We start from the raw sequence: 25,557 nt of genomic DNA, 5'->3' as shown, positions 1-25,557 counted from the left end.
CTGAAGTATTTCATTTGCCACACTGGACCAGATGACTGAACAGTAATGCAAGTTGGAAAAGATGAATGATGGGTAAAAATGTTGCTTTTCTTCTAAGTGCTGTTATTATTCCTTCCTTTCTCTCTGTAATTTATCATCATGTTTGTTCCACCTTCATCTGGAATCTATAATAATAGCAAGAAGTTTGGTTCCTTGTACTTGTTCGATGGCGATGTGGTTTATTTTCAGGTTTAGTTTTGGATTCAAGCTGATTGAATGTTTTCAGCTGATGATCATCTTTTGGTTTTTGTTGTGTTAAGAACTGGTTGATTTTCTCCAACTCACTGAGTCACAACATTCACCACATTATTTATGACTCTGTTCACTTCAATAATAATAATAATAATAATAAAGCAAGTCTATAAATGTATGGCTGTATTTTGAGGCGATGTGGTGTGAAAATGCTCCCAAACTGCTGCGGAGCTTTGCTTTGTAGGTGATTCTCCTCTCTAGGCAGTGCTGTCAGTCAGTCTCCTGCAGGCATTGATCCTGCACGTTGCTTCTGATCACGCAGGACACTTCCGCTTTTTCCCGACACATTTGCAGTGACTCAGATTGCTCCCCGAGGCATCACATGACTTCAGAGAAACTGGAACTCCTTGCTTTTTGGTCATGTGATTATTTTAAAAAAGCAGTCTGGACCTGGAAGCGGGCTCCATTTGGCCACGCCCCCTTTGCTTGATGCAGGTTTCAGACGTGACATGACGAGTTAAAGCTCCCCTCTGCATCTCAGGTGAATGTTTCCAGAGTTTTCCAGCTTTCCAGGGGAGCCGGGCTGTCTGTAGACCCCCTCAGGTTCCTGCTGAACTGAGTCACATGTGCAGTTTAACGGCAACACTGCTGACAGAAACACACCCATCTGCTGTTTGGCTCCACAACCTCTTCATTTTACACACCTGCATTTTAAACACACACCTTGAACCTTGGAGTTCAACAAATCTTCTCTTTTATACGGGATTTTTCTTGAAACCACGCCTGTGTCTGCTTCGCCCTGAGCAGTAAACAGCGTGACCTTCGTCAGGACTCAGCTGCTGTTAGATTGTAGAGAGAAGAGCTGACAGAGTTCAACACCTGCAGTGGAAACAAGACAGAAAGTCCAGCAGCGACTCATCTAAACTGACTGAACCACAACCACTGTTGAAGCTGGATTTCATTTGTTTTGTTTGATTCAAACTTTATTATTTCAGTTTGCAGAAGATTATCGATGAATCATCTCTTCTTCTTTAAGTCGAGCTGCTGCAGGAAGATCTCAGTGTGTGCAGCTGTGATGGAGTGTGTGAAAACCATGAAGACGAGGGCTGACTAACAGGAAGTAGTTTACCGGATCAGAACCTACAGGGTGTGATTCTGCTGCTCCTTCAGTCAGACTTTCCATCCAAACTACAATCACTTCAAACCAATCAGCTGAACCTGCTGGTGTGTGTTGTGTTGCCTCCCTGGAGACCCGGAGTGGACCACGTCTGCTACACACACATCCTCTCCTGGTTTCTGTTCTCGGGCTTCCAATAAACAATCAGGCTGATGCTGATCACACTGTGTATGCTGGTCTGCAGCGCCATCTGCTGTCCTGATGGAAGTCCTGCAGCTGAAGGCAGCTTCCTCTTCCTCACTGCATCCATCTGACTCTGATATGAAGCAGAAACTCTGAGCCAATCAGAGGAGGAGATGATGGAGAGGAGGGCTTCAGCTGAATGATGTGTGTTTCCTCTGCAGGTGGAGGTAGAAAGTGTGTGTGAGCCAATGTGTGTTTCCTCTGCAGGTGGAGGTAGAAAGTGTGTGTGAGCCAATGTGTGTTTCCTCTGCAGGTGGAGGTAGAAAGTGTGTGTGAGCCGATGTGTGTTTCCTCTGCAGGTGGAGGTAGAAAGTGTGTGTGAGCCGATGTGTGTTTCCTCTGCAGGTGGAGGTAGAAAGTGTGTGTGAGCCGATGTGTGTTTCCTCTGCAGGTGGAGGTAGAAAGTGTGTGTGAGCCGATGTGTGTTTCCTCTGCAGGTGGAGGTAGAAAGTGTGTGTGAGCCGATGTGTGTTTCCTCTGCAGGTGGAGGTAGAAAGTGTGTGTGAGCCAATGTGAATCCAGCATCATGGATCAGGACAGAGAGGAGGGAGTCCCTCCCTCTAAAACCACTCAGAGGTCAGATATCCATCTCTAACTCTCCATGACTCTTCTCAGAAATCACAAAAACTCACATCAGCAAACATCTGGATTCACAGGAACCAGCCTGGACCTGGACCTGGACCTGGACCTGGACCTGGACCTGAGCCCAGCTGTGTGTCCATGAAGAGCGACTGGTCGATGGATGAACGTATTTATTTCAGCTCAGACCAGCAGTGAGTATCAGAGTCCAGTGGAGGTTCTGGATCAGGTTCCAGATGAAAACCAGTTTCTGTTGAATCATTTCTGGACGTCTGAGACGAATCTGCAGCATCATGTTTGTCATGTGATGGATCTGATTTGTCCTCCAGAGTCTTCATCAAACTAAATGTTCAATTTCAGGATTCAGCTGTGAAACCATGAAACCATCTTTATTCACAGGAATCAACCTGGACCAGGACCAGAACCTAGACCTGGATCAGGACCTGGATCAGCACCCAGCTGTTTGTCCTTTAAGAGCAACAGGTCGATGGGTCATCCTCTTCATTTTAAATCAGATCCAGAGAGGTGAGCTGTGTGTAAATGTTGCATCAGTTTGGTTTTATTCCAGCTTGTGTTTCACATCAATAATACCAGAGTATTATTCCGGATATACGGATCTATATATTAGTCCGGATATCTTCAGTATTTCCAGGTGAAATATCCAGATAAAGCTCTTATAATAAGCAGTTTTATGGGATGTTTCCTGTGAGCTGAGAATAAGCAGGAAGACTCTGTCTCAGTGCAGGAAACAGCATCTCCAGAATTCAGCTTTCTCATCTGTGGAACGTAGAAGCAAACGTCAGTTTTTCCTCCTCACATTCTGGACCTTTCCACAAGTTCTGCACATTCCCTGAAGCTCACTTACTAAGTGACCTGCAGTCACAACAAAGCAAACTTTTACTTGGTGAAAAACTCCAACATCAAACACATTTCTACTGGGAGCTGCCCAGTCTAACCAGTCTCATCCAAGCACATCCTGGCTGTGGCTGCCTTGCTCCAGGGCACCTCAGCACAGAGAGCACATCTCTCTGATACTGATTCCATCTTCCAGACCTGTAGTGTGCAGAAACAAAGCAAAACTAGAGCGTAGGGGTCTGGACCAAGAAGGCCACCGTATCTCTACAGGACTGCTTTGAGAGCACAGACTGGGAGGTTTTCTCTCAAGGATCTGGCTTGGAGGAGCACACCTCTGCTGCTTTGGATGACATCAGCTTTTCCACAGTGGAGCTACTGCCCACTAAAACAGTCCAGATCTTCCCAAAGCAGAAAGCTGCTTTAATGAGAGTGGGAGCTTCATGATGAAGGTGAGAGAGGCTGCTTGTAGGCCAGGAGATATGCTGACCTTTATGACCTCCCAGAAGAGCCTGGCAAAGAGTGTCAGAGAGGCAAAAGGCAGGTACAGGCAGCGGACTGAGGGGGACTTTGGAAACAAGGACCCCCGGGGCATGTGGAAGGGCATCAAACCCTTCATGACTGGAAGGACAACACCAACCTGGCCAGGTATGAGAGGGACCTTCCTGACACACTTCATGCTTTGGATGTTCTGATAAACAGCATTATGGGATGGAAATGGTGGGAGCTTCCACTCCAAACAGGACAAACAGTCATTTGTCCTTCAGAAGCATCAGGTGAGATCCACACTAAGGATTAACATCAATAAAGCAACTGGACCAGATGGACTTTCAGGCTGTGTGCTGAAAACCTGTGCTGACCAGCTAGCGGGGGTCTTTACCTCCATCTTTAACCTCTCCCTGCAACAAGCTGCACTTCCCTCCTGCTTCATATCCACCACCATTATTCCTGTGTCTAAACAGCCCTCCATCACATGCCTTCATGATGATTGTCCTGTTGGCCTCATCCTGCTCATTATGAAACGCTTTGAGAGGCTCATACTGGCTCACATCAACAGCAGCATCCCTGCAGACCTGGACAGTCCTCAGTTTGCATACAGAGCAAACAGATCTACAGAGGATGCATCTCCATCACACTCCACACAGCCCAGAAGCACCTGGACCAGCAGACAGCTACATCAGGATGCTCTTTGTGGATTCCAGCTCCGCCTCCAAGACTGTAATCTCCCATAAACTGCTCCAGAAACTCATCAGCCTTGGTCTCCTCACCTCACTCTGCATATGGATCATGGACTTCCTCACCAACAGGCCACAGGGGTGTGTTCTGGGTCTGGCCCTCTTCATCCAGGACTTGAAGCCCTCCATCCATTCCTCCAACACCATAGTAAAGTCTGCAGATGATAGCACAGTGGTTGGAGGCATCAGCAACAACGATGAGACCTCCTACAGCAGGAGGTCCAGCACCTGGTCGAGTGGTGTGCAGACAACAATCTGGCTCTCAACACGACCAGAACCAAAGAGCTTCTTGTGGATTTTAGAAGGACCAGTAGGACCATTCAGCACCCACTGTTCATCAAGGGAGAGGAGCTGGAAAGACCTGAATCTGTTCAGTTTCTTGGGAGCCACATAAGCAAAGACCTAACATGGTGGATTAACAGCTCCCATCTGGTGCAGAGAGCTCAGCAAAGACTCTTCTTCCTGAGGAAGCTGAAGCAAGCCGGTCTAGCAGCTCATCTCCTCACCAACAACAGAAAGCATCCTTTGTCAGGGCTGTACTGTGTGCTATGCAAGCTGCACGCCACAAAACAGATCTGTCCCGTGTGGTGAAGGCAGCACAGAGGATCATAGGAGCTGCACTCTGACCACAGAGGACGGCATGGTCCATCTTCAGAGACAAGACCCACCCTGCACACACTCACTTTGTTCCCCTTCCATCAAGGAAAAGATTTAGACATTTAAAACCCACAACCTCCAGATTGGCAAACAGCTTTTCCCCACAGAGCTGTTTCCTCCATCAAGCCTCTCCCCCCTCACTCCCCCACTCTCCCTCTTCATCCTCACTGAACTGCCAACATCATACTTGATCTGCTCCGTCTTCCTCTGGCCCACCTCAGCTTTTATTCCTCTCTTTTATTCTGATTTTCATTCTTCTATTGCTGTGTTTTACATTTAATGTCCATTTCATTCAATATGCATGTTGCTGTTTTTATTGCCGAGTGCCAACAAAATGCTGTTGCCATGGTGACGTTGATGCAATGACAATAAAGGTCCTGATGTCCTTACAGAGTGGAGCAGCAGAGCTCAGAGCTTCCCAGTGGTCAGTCTGCCCAGCAGCATCAGACACAGCTGGACTCCATATTTCTGGTGTGTACATGTACAACAACTACTTCTCCATCTCTTCTGTTCACACTCATCTCCACGCTGCACTTTGTAGACCAGTGGATTGTCAGCGTGTCCAACATGGATCTGATGTTTGGCTCCATGCTTTCAGTCTGACTGTGTCCTTCATGTGGTTTTCTCTTCCAGCTGCTGGAGGACAACATCATCACTTTTGTGAAGAAGGAGCTGAAGAAGATCCAGAAGCTTCTGAGTCCAGATTACCCAGAATGCTCAGTGTTGGAGGGTGAGGATGAAGAGCAGAGGAAGAGCAGCAGAGAGGCATTAGTGAAGATCACAGTGGACTTCCTGAGGAGAATGAAGCAGGAGGAGCTGGCTGAGCGTCTGCAGAGCAGTAAGAGGATTTCTCTAAAGATTGAAGCTGCTGATAAATGAAACATTTACTGACGTCTCAACACGTGGAACATCACATGTTCACATCCTCCTTCTTCAGAGGCTTGAAATCTTTACTGACTCGTCTGATTTCTGCTTTTCATTCAGAACTTCTGGCTTCAGTTTGTGGCCGGAAACTAAAATCTTCTCTGAAGAAGAAGTTCCAGTGTGTGTTTGAGGGGATCGCTAAAGCAGGAAAGCAAACCCTTCTGAATGAGATCTACACAGAGCTCTACATCACAGAGGGAGGGGCTGCAGAGGTCAATGATGAACATGAGGTCAGACAGATTGAAGCAGCATCCAGGAAAGCAGACAGACCAGAAACAACCATCAGACTAGAAGACATCTTTAAACCCCCACCTGGAAGAGATGAACCAATCAGAACAGTGATGACAAAGGGAGTGGCTGGCATCGGGAAAACTGTCTTAACACAGAAGTTCACTCTGGACTGGGCTGAAGACGAAGCCAACCAGGACATCCAGTTGACATTTCCACTGACTTTCAGAGAGCTGAATGTGCTGAAAGAGAGAAAGTTCAGCTTGGTGGGACTTGTTCATCACTTCTTTACTGAAACTAAAGAAGCAGGAATCTGCAGCTTTGAAGACTTCCAGGTCGTCTTCATCTTTGACGGTCTGGATGAGTGTCGACTTCCTCTGGACTTCCACAACAATGAGATCCTGACTGATGTTACAGAGTCCACCTCAGTGGATGTGCTGCTGACTAACCTCATCAGGGGGAAACTGCTTCCATCTGCTCACCTCTGGATAACCACACGACCTGCAGCAGCCAATCAGATCCCTCCTGACTGTGTTGGCATGGCGACAGAGGTCAGAGGGTTCACTGACCCACAGAAGGAGGAGTACTTCAGGAAGAGGTTCAGAGATGAGGAGCAGGCCAGCAGGATCATCTCCCACATGAAGACATCACGAAGCCTCCACATCATGTGCCACATCCCGGTCTTCTGCTGGATCCTTGCTACAGTTCTGGAGGATGAGCTGAAAACCAGAGAGGGAGGAGAGCTGCCCAAGACCCTGACTGAGATGTACACCCGCTTCCTGCTGGTTCAGACCAAAGTCAAGAAGGTCAAGTATGATGGAGGAGCTGAGACAGATCCAGTCTGGAGTCCAGAGAGCAGGAAGATGATTGAGTCTCTGGGAAAACTGGCTTTTGATCAGCTGCAGAAAGGAAACCTGATCTTCTATGAAGAAGACCTGAAAGAGTGTGGCATCGATATCACAGAAGCCTCGGTGTACTCAGGAGTGTTCACACAGATCTTTAAAGAGGAGAAAGGACTGTACCAGCAGGAAGAGAAGGTGTTCAGCTTCATCCATCTGAGTCTTCAGGAGTTTCTGGCTGCTCTTCATGTCCGTCGGACCTTCATCAAGTCTGGAGTCAATCTGTTCAGACAGAAGTGGTTTAAATTATTCAGAGATGATGTAAAAGATCTCCATCAGAGTGCTGTAGACGAGGCCTTACAGAGTCCAAATGGACACCTGGACTTGTTCCTCCGCTTCCTCCTGGGTCTTTCACTGGAGACCAATCAGAGACTCCTACGAGGCCTGATGACACAGACAGGAAGGAGCTCACAGACCAATCAGGAAACAGTTCAGTACATCAAGAAGAAGCTCAGTGAGAATGTGTCTGCAGAGAGAAGCATCAATCTGTTCCACTGTCTGAATGAACTGAATGATGGTTCTCTAGTGGAGGAGGTCCAACAGTCCCTGAGATCAGGACGTCTCTCCACAGATAAACTGTCTCCTGCTCAGTGGTCAGCTCTGAGCTTCATCTTACTGTCATCAGAAGAAGATCTGGATGTGTTTGACCTGCAGAAATACTCTCCTTCAGAGGAGGTTCTTCTGAGGCTGCTGCCAGTGGTCAAAGCCTCCAACAAAGCTCTGTAAGTACATATATAGCAGGATGTGGAGAAACATACTGATGCTGCTTTTAATGGACATCATGGAACACATTACTGCTGGTCTATTTCCTCTCCAGACTGAGCAGCTGTTCCCTATCAGATGGAGGATGTTCAGCTCTGTCCTCAGTTCTCAGCTCCCAGTCCTCCAGACTGAAGGAACTGGACCTGGACCTGAACATCCAGGACTTGGAAATGAAGCAGCTGTCTGTTGGTCTGCAGAGTCCACATTGTAACCTGGAAACTCTCAGGTTGGTTTTACTTCTTCAGCTTCATAAAGTCTTTGTGATCCAATAATGTGAAACATTTCTGGACTATTTAGAAATAAACAGAATGGAATTTCTCCAGATGAACACATTAGCATGAAAAAGGTTCTTGTTATGTCAGTTCATTCAGCCTTACCTGATTTAGCTCATGTAGCTACTAACCGACTGGAAGATGGACAGAACAAGTCCAACATATCAACACTTATTCATTTAAAGGAAATACTACACAAAGCCCAAAATGTTGGCTGGTCTCTGGAATAAACTTAAAGCAATATTAGTCTTATATATGAAGAAAAGAATAGATGAGTGTTTGGCTTCATGTTCCTGTTTTTTCCTCCCAGAAGAAATTTTCATCATTTTTCTTTGTTGCATGAGTCTCTCAGCTCATCATCAGCATTTAATGTGGCATCATTTTAAGACAAATCTTCTTCATTTTCAGACTGAGCAGCTGTGTCCTCTCAGGTGAAGGGGTTGAGGTTCTGTCTTCAGTTCTCAGATCCCAGTCCTCCAGGCAGACAAGGCTCAACGTCCACGTTTCAAGGTTCCTTTCACACTCATTTGCATGTAAACATGAAACTAAATGTGTTCTCAGGACCAGCAGTGTAGAAAATCCTAAAATAACATCTACAATAGTTTAGTCCAGTGTTTGTCAGTCCTGGTCCTCCAGTACCACTGCCCTGCATGTCTTAGACGTGTTCCTACTCCAACACACCTGATTCAGATTCCTCAACTTCCTCATCAAGTTCTTTGCAGCCTGTAAATGAGCCGTTCATTTCATTCAGGTGTGTTAAAGTAGGGCTGCCTCTAAAACATGCAGGGCAGTGGAACTGGAGGAGCAGGACTGGAAACACTGGTTTAGATTTACACTGGTTCCCATCCATGTGACCCCACTCCACATCACCATGACAACCATGTAACACCAACCATCCACCCAGTGATGATTCCCCGTCTAAACTACATTTATGGCTCCTACAAATACCATCCTAGTGGGAGAATTTGGGCTTATTTGCAGACAAAAGTCTTCAGATCATTACTTGGTCAGTCTTCTCTATATATGACTCAGTTGCTTCAGCCTCAACATGCTGCCAAAGTCAGACCTCATCTGATCTTTTAATGCTCCCTTATACTTATTCCAGGACTTGACAAGACCTGTCTTTCCAGGCAGAAGCCCCCACTATAAGTCCCTGGAAGTACAGGCAGTATGTTTCAGTTATAAAAATGGAAATGCAAATATAATAGTTCATAAAGATCTTCAGTGATAACAAGAAAAGCAAGCCTTGTGTGGAGAACTTTATATTTGCTGCTTTGTTCGCTGCCTGTCTAGCTTCACATAGTCACGTGTTGTGAGGACAGCACACTGATGTCAGTTTGTTTTGGTTCATATTCACCTCTTATGTCTGTTTCTTTAGTTTTTGTTTTTTCATTGTACTTAAAAAAAAGTAAAAAAATAGGTTTATTTATGTACCAGATTTAAAACAAAACAGTGAACCATTTAAGATCCTAAACAGTAAAACCACAATGAAACTCTGCAGAGTTCAACCTGATTTTCTCTACAGGTGATCTTTGAGGAGACGTTCAACATGAGTCCTGATCTTGTCATCTTCTTCTCACATGTCTTATTTGCATTTTTCTCTGAAACTTTCTCTCCAGGCTGAGTGTGTGTGGTCTCTCAGAGAGAAGCTGTGAAGATCTGTCCTCACTTCTCAGCTCCCAGTCCTCCAGTCTGACAGAACTGGACCTGAGTAACAACAACCTGCAGGATTCAGGAGTGAAGAAGTTGTCTGGTGGACTGAAGAGTCCAAACTGCAAACTGGAAACTCTCAGGTCAGGATTCATCACACTGAGTGTTTAAAGGAGTTTTTATTCATGACTAACATGATACCTGCAGAAGCTGTTTGTATGAATATCTATGGTGGCCCTGAAGTGTCATTGCAGTACAAAAACCACAACACTCCACAATAAGCAGCAACACAAAGGGAACAATGAGAGACGGGTCCAGTTCTTCATTCAGCTTTACTTTCACTGCAAGTCTCTCTAGGTTTTTGTGTTTTCTGTTAAATTCAATTCAATTAAATTTAATTCAACTTTATTTATATGGCATCAAATCACAGCAATGCCATCTCAAGATGCTTTACAGACAGGAAAAAGAAAACATAATGAAAGCCAATTCATAACAGCCTATATAAGGAAACCAACAGATTGAGTTGAGTCCACCTCAATCTCCCATCCTGAGCAAGCACACTGGCGACAGTGGGAAGGAAAAAACTCCCTTTTAACAGGAAGGAAACCTCCGGCAGAACCCGGCTCAAGGACAGGCAGCCATCTGCTTCTGCTGTGTGGGGGGGAAGAGGACAGAAAGACAACAGACAACAGGAACTGCTACTCCCGGCCAGGGAGACCTGCTGAGACGGGAGACATACATGTTAATGATGCAACACAGTTATTGGGGGGGGATAGATAGAGAGAGATAAAGAGAAAGAAGCTCAGTGTATCAGGAAATGTGCCTCAGCAGTCTAAACCTATAGCAGCATAACTAAGGGATGCTAACCATCCATAGCTATAGGACTTATCAAAAAGATAAGTCTTCAGCCAAGTCTTAAAGGTGGGGAGGGTGTCTGCTTCCCTAACACTAACTGGGAGCTTATTCCATAAGAGAGGGGCCTGATAACCAAAGGCTCTGCCTCCTGCTCGGTTCTTTGAGACTCTAAGAACCACAAGTAAGCCTGTAGTCTGCGAATGAAGAACTCCGCTTGGTATAGGAGAAGTATGTCTGAGTATCATCTGCATAACAATGACAGTTTATTCCATGTTGTCTAATAATTTTGCCTAAAGGGAGCATATATAGTGTGAAGAGTATTGGTCCAAGTCCAGAACCTTGAGGAACTCCATGACTTACTGTAGTTTGTGAGGAGGACTTGTCATTTCCATGAACAAACTGAAGTCTATCAGATAAATATGGTTTAAACCAGATTAACGCTGAACCTGTAATTCCAACCACCTGTTCTAGTCTCTCTAACAGAATGTTATGACCGACTGTATCAAATGCAGCACTAAGATCAAGTAAGATAAGTACGGACAAAAGTCCTTTGTCTGAGGCCATAAGAAGGTCATTAGTAACTTTCACCAATGCCGTCTCAGTGCTGTGATGAGCTCTAAATCCTGACTGGAACTCTTGGAACTGGAAATTATTTCTGCTCAGGTGGGCATGTAGCTGAGCTGAAAATATTTTCTCCAGAATTTTGGACATCAACGGGAGATTAGATATAGGTCTATAATTTGCTATCACCTCTGGATCCAGAGATTGCTTCTTAAGTAAAGACTTGATTCCAGCAGTTTTAAATGATTGTGGTACATATCCTGTCACTAAAGACATATTGATAAGATTTAATAGAGTTGTATCAACTAAAGGGAAAATGTCCTTAAAGAGGCTCGTTGGGAGAGGGTCTAAGATACAGGTGGATGGTTTAGATGAAGCTATTATTTTAGTTAATTCATGTTTTCTGCAGCCTGTCAGGATGTCTGATAACAGAGGAAGGCTGTGCTTCTCTGGCCTCGGCTCTGACCTCTAACCCATCCCATCTGAAACATCTGGACCTGAGCTACAACCATCCAGGAGAGTCAGGAGTGAAGCTGCTGATGGCTGCACTGAAGGATCCACACAGACTCAGGTATGGAGAGGCTGCTGCAGCCACACCATGTCTGATAGAGGAGGAAGATCTGTACATGTTTCTCTGTCCTTCACTCAGTCAGATGGAGTGTTAGATGAACTATTACACACAGAATTTGTTTTTTCCTTCTACTCACAGCAGAAACATAAAATATCCATAGATGGTCTTGAAGAAGAAAATCTGCAGGAGCAAGGAACAAGAGAGAAAGGAAGGAGAAAGAACATCAGATAGAAACTATTAAACATTATCAAGTTTAAAATAAAATCAAGTTTCTAATGAAACAGCAGATTTGGACTTTTAAATAAGAAATCTAGAAATGCAGCTGAGAACAGGAGGGTCTTTCACCTGGATGTTCCAGCTGATCTGAGGCTTTCTGGGAGTTTCTTCCAGACATGTAGAGCATAGAAGCTGAATGAAGCTTCTCCATCTGCTTGTGAAGGAAAAAGGAAAAAAAAAACACCTGCACTAAATAAATATCTACATGCCTACATACCGTTACATTTAATCTGAAGCTGAGTCTCCAACGGAAAACCTTTGCTCAGGTGTAGCAGCGCTCCACCTTAACTATTAGTTCCATCCAGTTAATAGATGTTGTGACGCTGTGAGCAGAGTCCCGGCTGCTCTTACTGCATCAGTGTTTCCTGGAACGACTGAGGTTCCACCTGCATGTGTTTATTACATTACATGTGACGGCTATCAGTCACACACTAATGTATAATACAAAATCTTACTTTCTCAGAAAACTTACTTCAAAGTAATCCCACCTGCCCTGTTTCCACCAGTCTGCAGACTGGAACAGGAATATGCTGCACAATACTCTGCCATCTTCTTGTTTGGCTGCTAGCTAGGAATGCTATCAGATTAGCTCCCGGTCCAATATGGCGGCTGCATTTCTCCCTCTCCAATAGCTAATACAGCGTCTACAATATATTATGTCTATGCTGCTCACAACACCGGCGCCTTTTAAAGATGTCCTCTGCACCGATACGCCACCACGTCCTCCAAAGCCAAGATGCTTTCATTAGCTGGACAGCGTCAGTGGAGACGGTTACAGGACAAAGTGTAAAATGTGTCAGCGAGTGTTTGCATGGCGCATGGTGGGCTGTCTGATGTCACACATCATGCATCAGGAAGGCAACGCTGCAGACACGTAAGAACACAGAAGTGACCCGGTTCTGACTGATCCAGTGTGGGACATGATGTCCTTTTAGCAGAAGATGTCAGAACATGGTGGAGCTGCTGCAGGAGACTGTTGTGCTTTGATTGTTTACCATGTTGAGTTTTTACAGTTGATTAAATGATCATTTATTTAATATACAGTAGTATTCACCCATCTAAATATTATATATGTCCATTTTAACAATAAGTCAGACTCATGGATTAACAGTTAATAAATAAATGCTGTTCAGAGAAAACTTTTCTATTTTTAAAAGAATTTTCATTTTAATAGTTTCATTAAGTTCTCAGTTTGTTTGGTTTCTAGTTTAAAAGTTCATTGTTGCTCCCTCCACACAAGCAGACCTGCTTTAGTTGCTGCTGCTGCTAGGGATGCACCGATACCAGTACCAGTATTGGTATTGGTGCATCCCTCAATACCAAGCGTGTGTACTCGTACCTGGTATTAATAAAAGTGTGCCGATACCACAACCGATACTGGTATCTGTATCGATACCAGTATCAAGCTAGCACATATGTGTTTGATGACATGTTCCAGATGTGTTTTAAAAGAAATAAATGCCTTCAATGTTAAAATGTGACATTTTTTGTTCCACTAAAACAGTGATCCTCACTATTAATTCAACAAGAGCTGCACTCAATAAACTAAGACGAGGAGAACCGCCACACCCCCCCAGACAAACAGCGTTCCCACGCTACGTATCCCGCTACGTTGCCAAATCAGTAACATTCAGCTTTTTAGCAAGGAATGGTTATCCTAAATGTTGCACGGAGTAATGGCATTCTTATGCAACAGTATGTGGTGAAAATACAATAATGCCTCCAGAATGTGGGCGTTTCTTTTTCATTATATATACGGAGCTACCGACGGAGCAGCTCTTTGGTGGAGTTCGCTGCAGCTGAAATCAGCCAGAACTGGCAACTCTGACAGGGTCAGTTAGGGCCGTTAGGACAGCAGAGTTTCTGCAAGCAGCCTGCAGCTCTTGTTTGTGGAGAGAACTGCAGCGTTGAGGATCATTATGACTTGTTTAGATGCATTTTCAGAAAGCCAGAGGCTGCTTCACGAGTCAGTGAGCCGCATGCGATGAGGAACACGACACTAAAAGCTGGATCTTTGTTTCAAAACCACACATTTATAGTTGTATTTAGGTAAAATATGCCAAATCAGAATAAAACTTGTTGAAACTGTGAGATCTATAATGTTATTATATTTGTATTGGTGAGGTAACTTCAGAAAGGATGGGTCATTTATTACAACCTCATGAAATCTTACACAGTTATAACAGCAGAAATAACCATAGTCACAATAATGTTGACATAAACACATCTGGTATTGGTAAATATTCAAAGTTCAGATATCAGTATCAGATCGGAACTCCCAAAAAGTGGATCAGTGCATCCCTAGCTGCTGCCAAATGCTCCATCATGCAGCTTCTCAGTAACCAGCTTCACTGATTCTGCAGTTTTTTCTTCTATATTTCCCTGTTATATATTAAATATGGAAGCATGTTATTACAGCTTTATGGAGCCTAATTAACAGCACTTTATAGACACAACATAAAAGCCAGCACTGCTGTGGGAGGGGGGCCGTGGTGGTCATGGCCCCGAGGAGCTGTGGTGGCCGTCCCTTATGTTCACTTCTGAAAGTTGGCAACGCTCGTAGATATGAAGAGAGACGTTAAAACTGTGTCACTGACCAGTCTACTGGTGCACCGGGGTGTGGACTGGCCCCCGCTGGGTGGTCAGCTGTGGGTCCCAGTCCTCTGTGGGCGCTGTGTGGGCCCCCTAACTGTGGGATTGGGAGGTTTAGGGGCCTGTGTCCTGTCCACCCTGGGTGCCTGGTACCCGTCAGGGTCTACATCTGCCGGTCTCGGCCCCCTGGGGCTTGTGCCCACTGAAAATGGGGGGGCTCTGGCCGGGGCCTCCCTCTGCCCCCTCGTGGCCGGGCGCTGGGCTGACTTCAGGGTGGGGGGCTGGGGTCTGTGGTCGGGGTGGCTACCGTTGGGTCTCAGGGTCCTCCTGGCCTGCCTCTGACCTTTGTGCAGGCGGGGTCACATTGGCATGATGACTCTTGTGCGAACACGTTTCACTCCGTGTGTTCTGCATGTGACACAGTCACTGAGTCGTCCTGCAGGTTTACTCACTAACACACATTTTCCCTTCATTTACTTCTGTGTGTGTTTCTGCTTTTAGTTGAAATCCATTTTTCCACTTTGTTCATCTCTGGTGCTCCTTCAGTTGCTGACTTTGTCTTCCTGGGGGGGCCATGAGATGCCCTTTATGTCTCTGTACAGGTGCAGCAGATGGTCTAGAAGCTGTGATTGGATTGCAGTGTTTCCTTCCTGGTGTATTTCTGTCTCCTCTTTGTCTTCTGTTTACTTTCCTTTCTGTTCTCTTTCTATCCTTGTTCTGTCTTCTTCTCCGCTCAGGTCCAGCTGTACCATGGAAACTCAGTAAAACCAACATTTATTCTACATAAACTAATAAAATAAAAACTTAAATGATGAAGGGGATCTTTATATCTATGAAGCTCCTCTTTGCTCAGCAGAACACAGCAGCCAGACCATCATTCTGCTGCTTTCATGCTGGACAAGTTTAAAAAAAACTGTCAGTGAATGAGGCCGTCAGAAAAATGAACTTCTGAACGTGACTTTTTCTTTTCTTTTTTATAAAATCTATAGAATGAAAAGCTTTATCTGCATGACAAGCTCCTGCTTCTCACCGACAGAAAGATCCATCAAAGCTTGATCAGTTCCTAAATGTGTGATCTGGTTTTTCTGCTCTTCTTTCCAGAATTAGTGAGTTTTTTTCTCCAACCTTTCTTCCATCGGTCGGCCTCTGCTGCAGCCTCAGTCCATCATGCTGCTTTTTATTTCCACAGCCTGTATTGTTGCCTGTTGGACACATTTCACTTCAGATTCCTTCTTCTAAAGTATTTCCATCATGTTTCTGTCACTACTTTATCCTCTTAACCTGTTTGCAGGTTTATTCCTGTCAGCTAACTGATCTTTCCATCAATGTGTGCCATTATTTCAGAGCCTGCATATGAGCTCCCGTCTCGTTCACACCAGACCCTCTTCATCCCCGTTCAGTCAGTTTCTTCTCTATACATGTGCTCCCAGAAATGACAAGCTGTCACTCATTTATTTAACCTTTATTTGAACTGGTTAGTCACTGAGGTTTCCCTCATTTACAGGGACGATGAGTTTACAGCAACACATCATAAACACAGAACAATAAAATCAAAACAAATCCAGATGACTTCACAAAGATAAATATAAATAAAAGTTTGAAGTCAATGACGTGGTTGTATAAAACTAATAAAAATACTTCACAACAACAAGACCATGATGAATTTAAAAAGTCAGACATGAAACATTTAAAATCAGTAAAAGATGGGATGATCTCCAGTCCCAGAGATTACTGAAGTGTTCCATGTATCTGGAGCGTTAAAAGAGAAGGTCCAACTCAAACAAACGGGACTTTAAAGAGGTCAGGCTACTGGAACGACTGGGATCAAACCCACAGCTCCTCTCTGGTAGGGATGAAATGTATGGAGGCAGTTTTCCAGTCAGAGCCTTAAAAATAAAAAATAGCAGTGTTTCCTGCATCTGTCACTGAGAGAGGAGCAGCCAGCCTTCTGATAGAAGAGGCAGTGGTGGGTGTCATAGCTCTCCCCGGTAAGAAATCTGAGAGCAGAGAGGTAGATGGAGTCCAGAGGTTTGAGGGTTGTTGCTGCTGCATGTCTATAGATGATGTCGCCGTAATCCAACCCTGATAAAAAGACAGGCAACTGTTTTCTTCCTGCCAGTTAGGGATAGGTATGATTTGTTCCCATACAGGAAGCCGTAGAGGGTCGTAGAGCGGAGACAAGAGCATTGACATGGTACCTAAAGGTTCATTTTTCATCTCTCCAGAGGCCGACATACTTCTATTCAGTGACTCGCTGAATGCGAGAGCCGTCCCTGCTAGATAAAAATAAAAATGTGTTGCTGCCGTCCATGTTTCTGGAACGGGAAAATAACATCAATTTAGTCTTTTTGTCATTTAAAACCAGCTTTAAGCTGATAAGAGCCTCCTGAAGAATATTAAAAGAAAGCTGGAGTTTCTCTGTGGCCATCGAGTCAGCAGTACAATACAGGATAGTGTCATCTGCATATCAGCGGGCATGACAGTCACTAAGAGAAGGAATTATATTGTTAATATGTCACAAGTTGTGACTTCCAGTTGTTCCCCGGGCCACACCAACACACACACGAATGACAGTGGAATTTAAAAACAAAGGAGTTTATTCACTCTCTTACTTAAAGCTAAAACATGAATTTAAAAAGGATAAAAGAAATAAAATAGTCCAACCCAATAAATGGAGGGGACAGGGCACCCGGTCCTTATGAGTCCCTTGTAAGCCCCTGTCCACAATCCTCCTAGAAGGCGAACCAGCATCTTGAAAAAACCCATTTGTTACATGAAGAATTTAATAAAATCACAAAAAAAGATTTTGAAAGTAAATTTCTTGCTCATCCAAATTTGTATCTGCAATTCCAATCGCAATTACTGTGGTGTGGATTAATTAATAACTAGGACATTTGTTAAAACTTTCATTTTGTGTCTCGTGTTTATTTTCAACTGTTCTTTACAGACCAAATTGTTGTTAGCTTTTGTCTTGCTGACTGAGTTTAAACCAGGTGTTGTACGAGACATCAAAACGAAAAATATGATCAGCCCACAACGTCAGAACTTAAAATTAGTAGTGTGACAAAGAAGCCTTGTCACACACCCTGCAGACCGACACCAAACACACACACACACACACACCTGTACCTACCTGACGGTGGTCCTGAGGACCATCACGCCACCAGAGACACACCCACGGTACCGGTTAGCAGCCGCATTCCCGACGTTCCACCTACTGTTAGCAGATCATTAGGGGAGCACACCCAGTTGTCGCCTTACTAATACTGGGAATAAGCTGCTGGACAGTTACTTACCGTGCATCTCCAGGCCTGCTGGTAGTTTGTGAAAACCGAGGCAACGCTCGGGCCGCGTTTAAGACGTCAACCTGTCGCAATGCGGCAGTGACGTCACCGTCACGTGATGCACTGAAACGCCGTATCACATGAATAATCCTGTTTATTTTGACCTGTGTTATGATGATTCTACTGATGTTGGGAATGTTTAAATGTGTTTCCTTTGTGGAATGTTTTGGTATGCATATTTGTTATGGAGAACAAACGGTGTTTCAGAAAAAGCCTACTATCTGTGGTAACTGGGAAGCTTCCTGTTAGGGGAGGAGCTTGATGTTTATAAGGAGCTCATTTCTGAGCTGGCAGGGTGGCGAGTAGGTTGGAATGTGTATTGTGAAGCTGGCATCTAGAGAACTATTGGTGAGATCTTGTACATATTGTAAATATTGTACATACTGGGACGGGACACTGTATATATTGCTGCACTTTGGAGGAGTTAGGGCTGGAAGATGAATCAGATTTTAATCTCAGTGACGATCTGGGTTTCCAACGATGATAAAAATAAAAGGGTGTGATTTCTTTCCTCTCTGCAGTTTCCTCTCCTGCTGTCTTCAGCTGCTAATCGAGCGTCTCTGGCGTTGCAGCGCTGTGCTGTAAACTCCTCCCACAGCCGCTTTGCTTTCATTCAGACACTGTTGCCAACTTGGAGACTTTCTCTCTAAATCTGGAGACTTTCAAACCCCCTTGGTGACTTTTTTGTTCAAAGCGACAAATCTAGCGACTTTTACTGGAGTTATTGGAGACTTTTCTGGTGTTTTGGCGACTGACTTGAAGGCTCATATTGTTCTGCAGTTACTGTAAGGAAGGAGCAGCGGGAGCCTCTCCCGTCCTAAAGCACCCGGCGGCCAGTCTCCCAGTCGCCTCCGGCTGCAGGTGCAATGTAGAATAATGGCAGTAGGTTGTGGAAGTTCACTACAACATAGTTTAAATTTATCTATTGAGTTTACATCAGTATTTGAACTTTGTCAAGACAAAGCTTCATGTTGTTTGTTTTCTAAAAGATGTGGAATCCTAAAGACATTGTTTAAAAGCCTGTTTAATGTTAAATAAATTCATCTTGTTAAAGATAATGGAGAATTGTGTTAAATAATCCAGATCTCAGTTTCAGTCCAAATAATTGTGATGATTATTTTGACCATAATGGAGCAGCCCGAGGAGGAGTTGTAAATAAAGCACCTCAACGGAGCGATGACTGCACCATCATCCTTGTTAAGAGCACAGAACCGCGTGACAACCAGACTTTACACATTGACGCCTCGATGATAAGTAGTCAGAGAACCAATCACAGCCACTCGTATGGAAACCTAGATTGCGTAATCTATTCAGCAGAATATTGTGATCAACTGCAGATCCGGAGTGGGACTCATTTTCAGCCCTGGAGTTTTATGCCTCAGACCAGCCCACTATGACCTTTTAAAACCAACCAATGATAACCTTACATGTTAAGTCTACACTTGCACACTGCTCTGCAACCCCTTTTAATCCAGTCTAGTTTTCTAAAATATCTCCAATTTAGTGCAAGTAAGGATTGTTTCATAATTCAGATTTATTTCAACTCAGATGTTGTTGAACATCTCCAACACATCTTTTAGAACAAAATCAGAATCTACATTCTGTTCAATAAATGTTCATAGATGTCCAAACCTTAAAGATAAAGTCATACATAAAATATTAAACATTAAATAGAAGATAATAGAAAGAGTTTCACTTTCTAATAACACTATAAACTCTTTTTTCACTGTAAGTAAACAGTTTCATCACAACTTCACAAAAATAAAAAGCAGAGTTAAAGGGGAAATCTCCAACTCTATTCTTTACATCAGAATTTCCTTTTCTGAATATTAAATATCAAGCAAATTAGTGTCCATGGAGATCTAATCCTTATGAATAAAGAATAAAAACTGCTCTGTTCTCTGCAGGTTTGTTATTAACAGTCTAATGATGCTTGGTGATAAACAAATGATAAATAAATAAATAGGAAAACCAGCGGCCCTTGCTGCCCAAACATAAGTCCGGCCCACCAGGAATTATCCCGGTCCTCCCGATCAGACACACACAATGCTTTTGATAAGTCAACAAATAAAGCAGCACAATAGTTTGTTCTGATCTAAAGCTGTGATTCTATCAGTAGTGATGAAGGTGATGGCTGAAGCAGTGCTGTGGTTGGGTCTAAATGAGAGACATGTCATGTCCATGTTAGCATGCTCTGACCCCCCTCCTCCTTTCAGGGTGGAGCCTGCTGGAGAAGCATGGTTGAGACCAGGTCTGAGGAAGTGTAAGTGTGTTTTTCACTGGATTCATCACATTCAACCATCTTCACACCGTCCCATCACTCATTCATCAGTCACATCAAAGTGTCAATAGATCAATAAGTGCAGCTGGATTGTGTTTGTTCTCTCCATCAGATTCCTGTCCACTCACCATCGACGTCAACACAGTGAGCAGAGAACTCAAACTGTCTGACAACAACAGGAAGGTGATGCTTGTGGAGGAGCGTCAGTCATATCCTGGTCATCCAGACAGATTTAGTGATTTCTGTCCTCAGCTGCTGTGTGAAAATGTTCTGACTGGTCGCTGCTACTGGGAGGTGGAGTGGAGAGGAGTCGTTTATATAGCAGTGTGTTACAGAGAAATCAGCAGGAGGTCTAAGTTTGGACGTAATGATCAGTCCTGGAGTCTGATCTGCTCTGATGGTGGAGGCTACTCTGTCTGGCACAATAACAGATACACACCCATCTCCTCCTCCTCCTCCTCCTCCTCCTCCTCCTCCTCCTCCTCCTCCTCCTCCTCCTCCTCCTCCTCCTCCTCTGTCTCTAACAGAGTAGCAGTGTATGTGGACTGTCCAGCTGGCTCTCTGTCCTTCTACAGAGTCTCCTCTGACTCCCTGATCCACCTCCACACCTTCATCACCACATTCACTCATCCTCTCTATGCTGGGTTTAGAGTCTGGCCCTGGTCTGGTTCCAGGTCTGGTTCCTGGTCTGGTTCCAGGTCTGGTTCCTGGTCTGGTTCCTGGCCTGGTTCCTGGGTGTCTCTGTGTGGAGTGTAAAGACTCTGCTGGCAGCAGAGAAGCTGATGAACAGATGCTTCAGGCTGTACATGTCTGTCTCTTTCACTCAGAAACATCTTTTCAGATTCAGTTTGTGTGTGAAACTCTTCTAAATGATTCTTGGAAACTTCTTCCTCTTCAGTCCTTTAAAGATGGAAGCTGAGCTTCTTCCAGGATCCACATGTTGTTTTTCTGTCTGTTTCCAGTCAAAGCTTCACACTGAGTATCAGGATGTTGTGTTCAGCTCATGTCGGCTGCAGTTACATGTTGAATTAAAGATGCATTATTGATTTGTGTCACATTCTCCAAATGTTTCCTTTTATCTCAATAAAAACTCTCACAATCATTTCAGTCTTTATTTCTTCTAGTTTGCTCTTAATATCAGAAAGTGAAATGATTTCAGAGCATTTCATTCTAATGTTTGATGCTTCCTGGAATTACTTTCACTTTCATTTCTTCCTTTTTCTCAAATTCTACCTAAAGAAAGAAAAGAAAGGTTAGACGTCGTCATTAGCTTGGAAGTCAAACAAGTCAAAGTCCGTCCCACTTCTGGGACGTCCGTCTGTCCAGTTAGGACCTAACACTGATTGTGGATCAGTTCCACCTGATCAAACTGATCCACAATCTATGAAAGTATGAAACTACAAGTGTTGTGTTGTCAGTAAAAGCAGAAAGATCCAGCTGAAGATCTTAAGTCTTACTATTCCAGTACACATACTTAGTGGCCGATCACACGCACTTATCAATACTTTCCAGATGAAATCAGCAAACTGCCAGAAACATTCAAAGGGCTTTTATTGATTGAAAAGTGTCTTGTTTTAATGAGAAGGACAGGAGAGCGTCCGCTTGTCTGATGGCTGTGTTTAATGTTGTAGAAAAGGTGATCCAGACGCGACACGCTGGTTAGAACACACCGCTGCTGCAGAACACTGCTGCTGACGTTTTGTCATGTCTCAGTAAAGTGTGGGAGGAATTCCCAACAACATGACACAGCTGAGAGTTGAATGTGGACAAGAAGACAAAACAAAGGCCAACATTTCTAGCATCACTGACACAGACGCTACAAGCTGAGGAGCCTCCTCTCTGCTGACGTCTCTTTGTATTTCCAGCAGCAAAACATCCACAAGAGGAAAAGACTGGAAAGCCTTCTGAGAGGCTCGTCTCCTCCAGCTGATAGAAACAATCATAGTGAGCATCTGAAAAGAATCACTTTAGTGTACAAAGCATTGATGGGCCACCAGCTCTCATGTGAACGTGGAGTTGGGCTTTTCCAGTGTTTCCCTGCACGTCATTGGGGAGAGGCGTCCCGCCATGTGGCCTGTTTCTCTGGAACTTTGGCTGAAACTTTTAGCGCATATTTTCCAGGAATACGGCTTCTGGCCGCTGTGGCTTGGCATGTGGACGCTTCCCACTGAGACATTTTCCACAGGTGTGACAGGAAGAAGGCCTCTCACCTGTGTGGCTTCTCATATCAACAGTCAGATGACTTGTAGAAGAAAGCCGTTTTCCACAGGTAGTGCAGCTAAAAGGCTTTTTACCTGCATGGACTCTGCTGGGACAAGTCACTTTGCTACGCTGAGCCAAACTTTCACCACATATTCTGCATGAATATGTCTTCTGGCTTCTGCTGTGGGCCCACATGTTCTGTTCTGTGGAACGTTTAGCAGAGATTTTACAGGGAAACGCCGTCTCACCTGTGTGGATTCTTCTGTCTCATCATTTTAGATCTTCTAAAAACTTTTCCACCATCGTCACAGTTCACAAACTGTTCAGCCACGTCAGTCTGACATGGACTCTCTGTCATTCCAGAGTTTTCCACAGTCCTGCTGTGACTTCCATCACGCTCACTGTGGTTCCTGTCAATGTTCCAGTCCCGTCCTGTTCATCCAGATTCATTCATTACAAAGCCTGTTTCCAAGATTATTTTACGATTTAATTTGATTAAAATTCATTTAAGTGAAAAAAATGTTGCTTTTGGGACAAAATTTGTTCTGCCTTTAAAATGTAATTAATTGAGATTAATTAACTACAAAGTCTGCATTTAATTGGACAATTTCCTAATCAAGTCCCACCCCTATAAAAATATTTAAACTTTTGGTTAAATGTGTTCATAATTTTACACCTGAAGTTTTCCAGTTTTTTCCATTTCTTTGATTTTTTTTATATTTATATTAAAAAATTGTGTTTTTGATAATAATGAAACATATAAAGTGTCATGTTTATAACAATCTGCTGCTTGTGAGTTTTTCAGGTGAAATTTTTTTTCGCATTTTGTTCCAGATTCTGTTTTCTGTAATAAATAAAATAAACTCTTTTTTCTTCGATACAAATGAAGCTGAATCCTAAAGACTCAGGAAAGAAACATGTTTCAATTTATTTTACATAAATAAAAATAAAATGAAAAATACTTAATGTTTAAATATTTAGTAATATTTGATGACGTTACCGTCAGCTGCAGCGTTGATCTGGGACAGAACTGGACATGGTCCCTGCAGACCTGCAGGACCCGCTACCAGTCTGAGACTCCAGTGCTGGACTGTTGGATCCGGTCTGAGTCCCAGGAGCAGAAGGTGGACATAGAAAACCCGTCCAGGGGCCTCATTTATCAAACTGTGCGGAGCAACGCTGTCTACAGGTGGCGTACGTACGGAAAACAGGAAATGCGGCGCAAAAAAACTTCCCTTTACGAAGCAGTGTGCACCACATTCCACACCCGTTTCCCTTCATAAATCAGGATCAACACTAAATCTGGAGCAGGTGAGGAAGTGCATTCCTCTGCCCTCATGATGACTATAAAAGGTCAGTTAAACGCCTCAGATGAATATTCAGTATCTCATTTCCATGGTGGCTCAGCAGGGCAAAAGAACAAAAAATAGAAACTTCATGGAGTATGAGGTAGAGGTCATCATCAAAAACATTGAAAAACGTAAAAAGGTGTTATTTGACGGACATGGGACAGGCATCACCAATGCCAGAAAGGCAGAGAGATGGCAGCAGGTGGCCGATGCAGTAAATGCCGTCTCCTCAGAAGGCCGGACGGTCCCGGAGATAAAAAAAAAAGTGGTCCGACATCAAAGAGGAGGCAAAGAAGTGCATTGCTCTCCACAAACATAGTGTGTGCACCACAGGTGGAGGAAGGGAAATACCGCAGCTCACTCCCACAGCTGAGAAGCTGGCAGGGCTAATCGGAGAGTCCCTACTGAGTGGAGTGGTGTCTGAGGCAGAGGGGGACCCAGAAGCACACGTGCAACAGGCTCCGGATGATGCTGGTCATTTCAAATTATAAAATGAACATGTACAGACAACTTTTATATGAATGCCACCAGTTTATTTAGTGTCAATGCATTTCCACTATAGTTCCTGGGTGTTCAGCTAGAGCAGTAGTACCACAGCTGTGGTTGGAGATGGGGACGCCCCTGACGTCACGGCACCTCATGCGCCCCCTCGTAGCAGCCGTGTCCTCACAGAAGAAGTCCTGCAGGTGCAGAGGGACACAATCAGTGCCATAAAACAGGTGGCTACGGAGTTGAAAGAAAAATAAAGTCTGCCTTGAAAGACATAGGCACTGCACTAAAGAAACTTGTAAATAAATGAAAATTCTTTACCTCTTATGTCATAAGCATTGCATCACTTCCAGACGCTGTTGTACATCTGCAGCATTTGGTTCAAACACAAGGGGATGGGGTTCGAGGTCGGGGACAATAGTAGGGTCTGGTGTTGGCAGGGGAACGTTTGCATTTAGTGCCATGTTACGCAGCACAGCACATGCCCGCGCAATTTTTGACACATTTGCAGGTGAGTAGCACAAGCTGCCTCCTGATGCATCGATGGACCTCCACCTCCACTTTAGCAGCCTGATGGCCCGCTCCACAAGAGAGTGTGTCTGGTTGTGGCGCATGTTACATGCTTTACTTCATAAACCGGACTGTTTTCCCCTTTTTGGGAGACAACTATATGTATCTGTTTTTCCCAATGTGAGCGCAGTTTTCCAGGTCCTCCGCGCTCTGACATATTCCTTACAAGAACTCTATCACCTGGTAAAAGGACAGCACTTTGTCTTTTTTTATCATAGTACATTTTCCCTCTCGCTGTAGTCTTTTTGATGGTTTTGGATGCAATTTCATATGCCTCTTGCATTTGTTGTTGCCATTTCTGAGCATATTCCTGATGTGAGATGTACCCTTCCTTGTCATTGCTTTTTCCTGGATGGTACTTCAGCGTAATGTTGAAATCAGCTAACTCGGAGACCCAGCGATGGCCAGTTGCATTCAATTTAGCTGTGCTTTAGGACATAAGTGACAGGGTTATTATCACTGTACACTGTTACAGATGGAGCATAAAACAAATAGTCTCTAAACCTATCTGCAACAGCCCACTTGAGCGCTAGAAACTCCAGTTTTCCTGAATGCAGTCTGTAATTTTTTTCTGCTGGTGTCAATGTCCGTGAGCCATATCCAATGACTCTGAGTTTGCCCTCCTGTCTCTGATACAAGACTGCTCCGAGTCCCTCCTCTGAAGCGTCTACATGTAAAATAAATGGATCCTCAAATCTCGGGTAAGCCATTACTGGTGGGTTGGTCAACACATCAACTAGACGATTCAGGGCGTTCTGGTGGATTTCAGTCCACACTATTTTCTGATTTGTGAGGGACTGTCTCACCTTAGCTGAGTG

General features: G+C 44.2%; 1 protein-coding gene across 1 annotated transcript; it reads left to right on the top strand.

The window, feature by feature from the left end:
• Positions 1 to 2,117: 2,117 nt before the first annotated feature.
• Positions 2,118 to 24,171, top strand: LOC306765682 (uncharacterized protein; the record flags this gene model as incomplete). Its single annotated transcript, XM_079253166.1, has 16 exons — positions 2,118 to 2,167; positions 2,630 to 2,695; positions 3,495 to 3,670; positions 3,725 to 3,798; positions 3,886 to 4,109; positions 4,225 to 4,476; positions 5,307 to 5,385; positions 5,548 to 5,752; positions 5,899 to 7,687; positions 7,783 to 7,953; positions 9,619 to 9,792; positions 11,475 to 11,636; positions 20,065 to 20,111; positions 20,242 to 20,791; positions 22,160 to 22,314; positions 24,014 to 24,171. The coding sequence occupies 16 exons, from the start codon at positions 2,118 to 2,120 to the stop codon at positions 24,169 to 24,171; spliced, it is 4,332 nt and encodes a 1,443-aa protein (XP_079109292.1).
• Positions 24,172 to 25,557: the final 1,386 nt, after the last annotated feature.

Source organism: Telmatherina bonti, assembly GCF_933228915.1.
Source record: "Telmatherina bonti genome assembly, chromosome: 14".
Classification (NCBI taxonomy): Eukaryota; Metazoa; Chordata; class Actinopteri; order Atheriniformes; family Telmatherinidae; genus Telmatherina; species Telmatherina bonti.
Note: the sequence above shows the minus strand (reverse complement) of the source record. Positions and strands in the feature narration are given on the sequence as shown.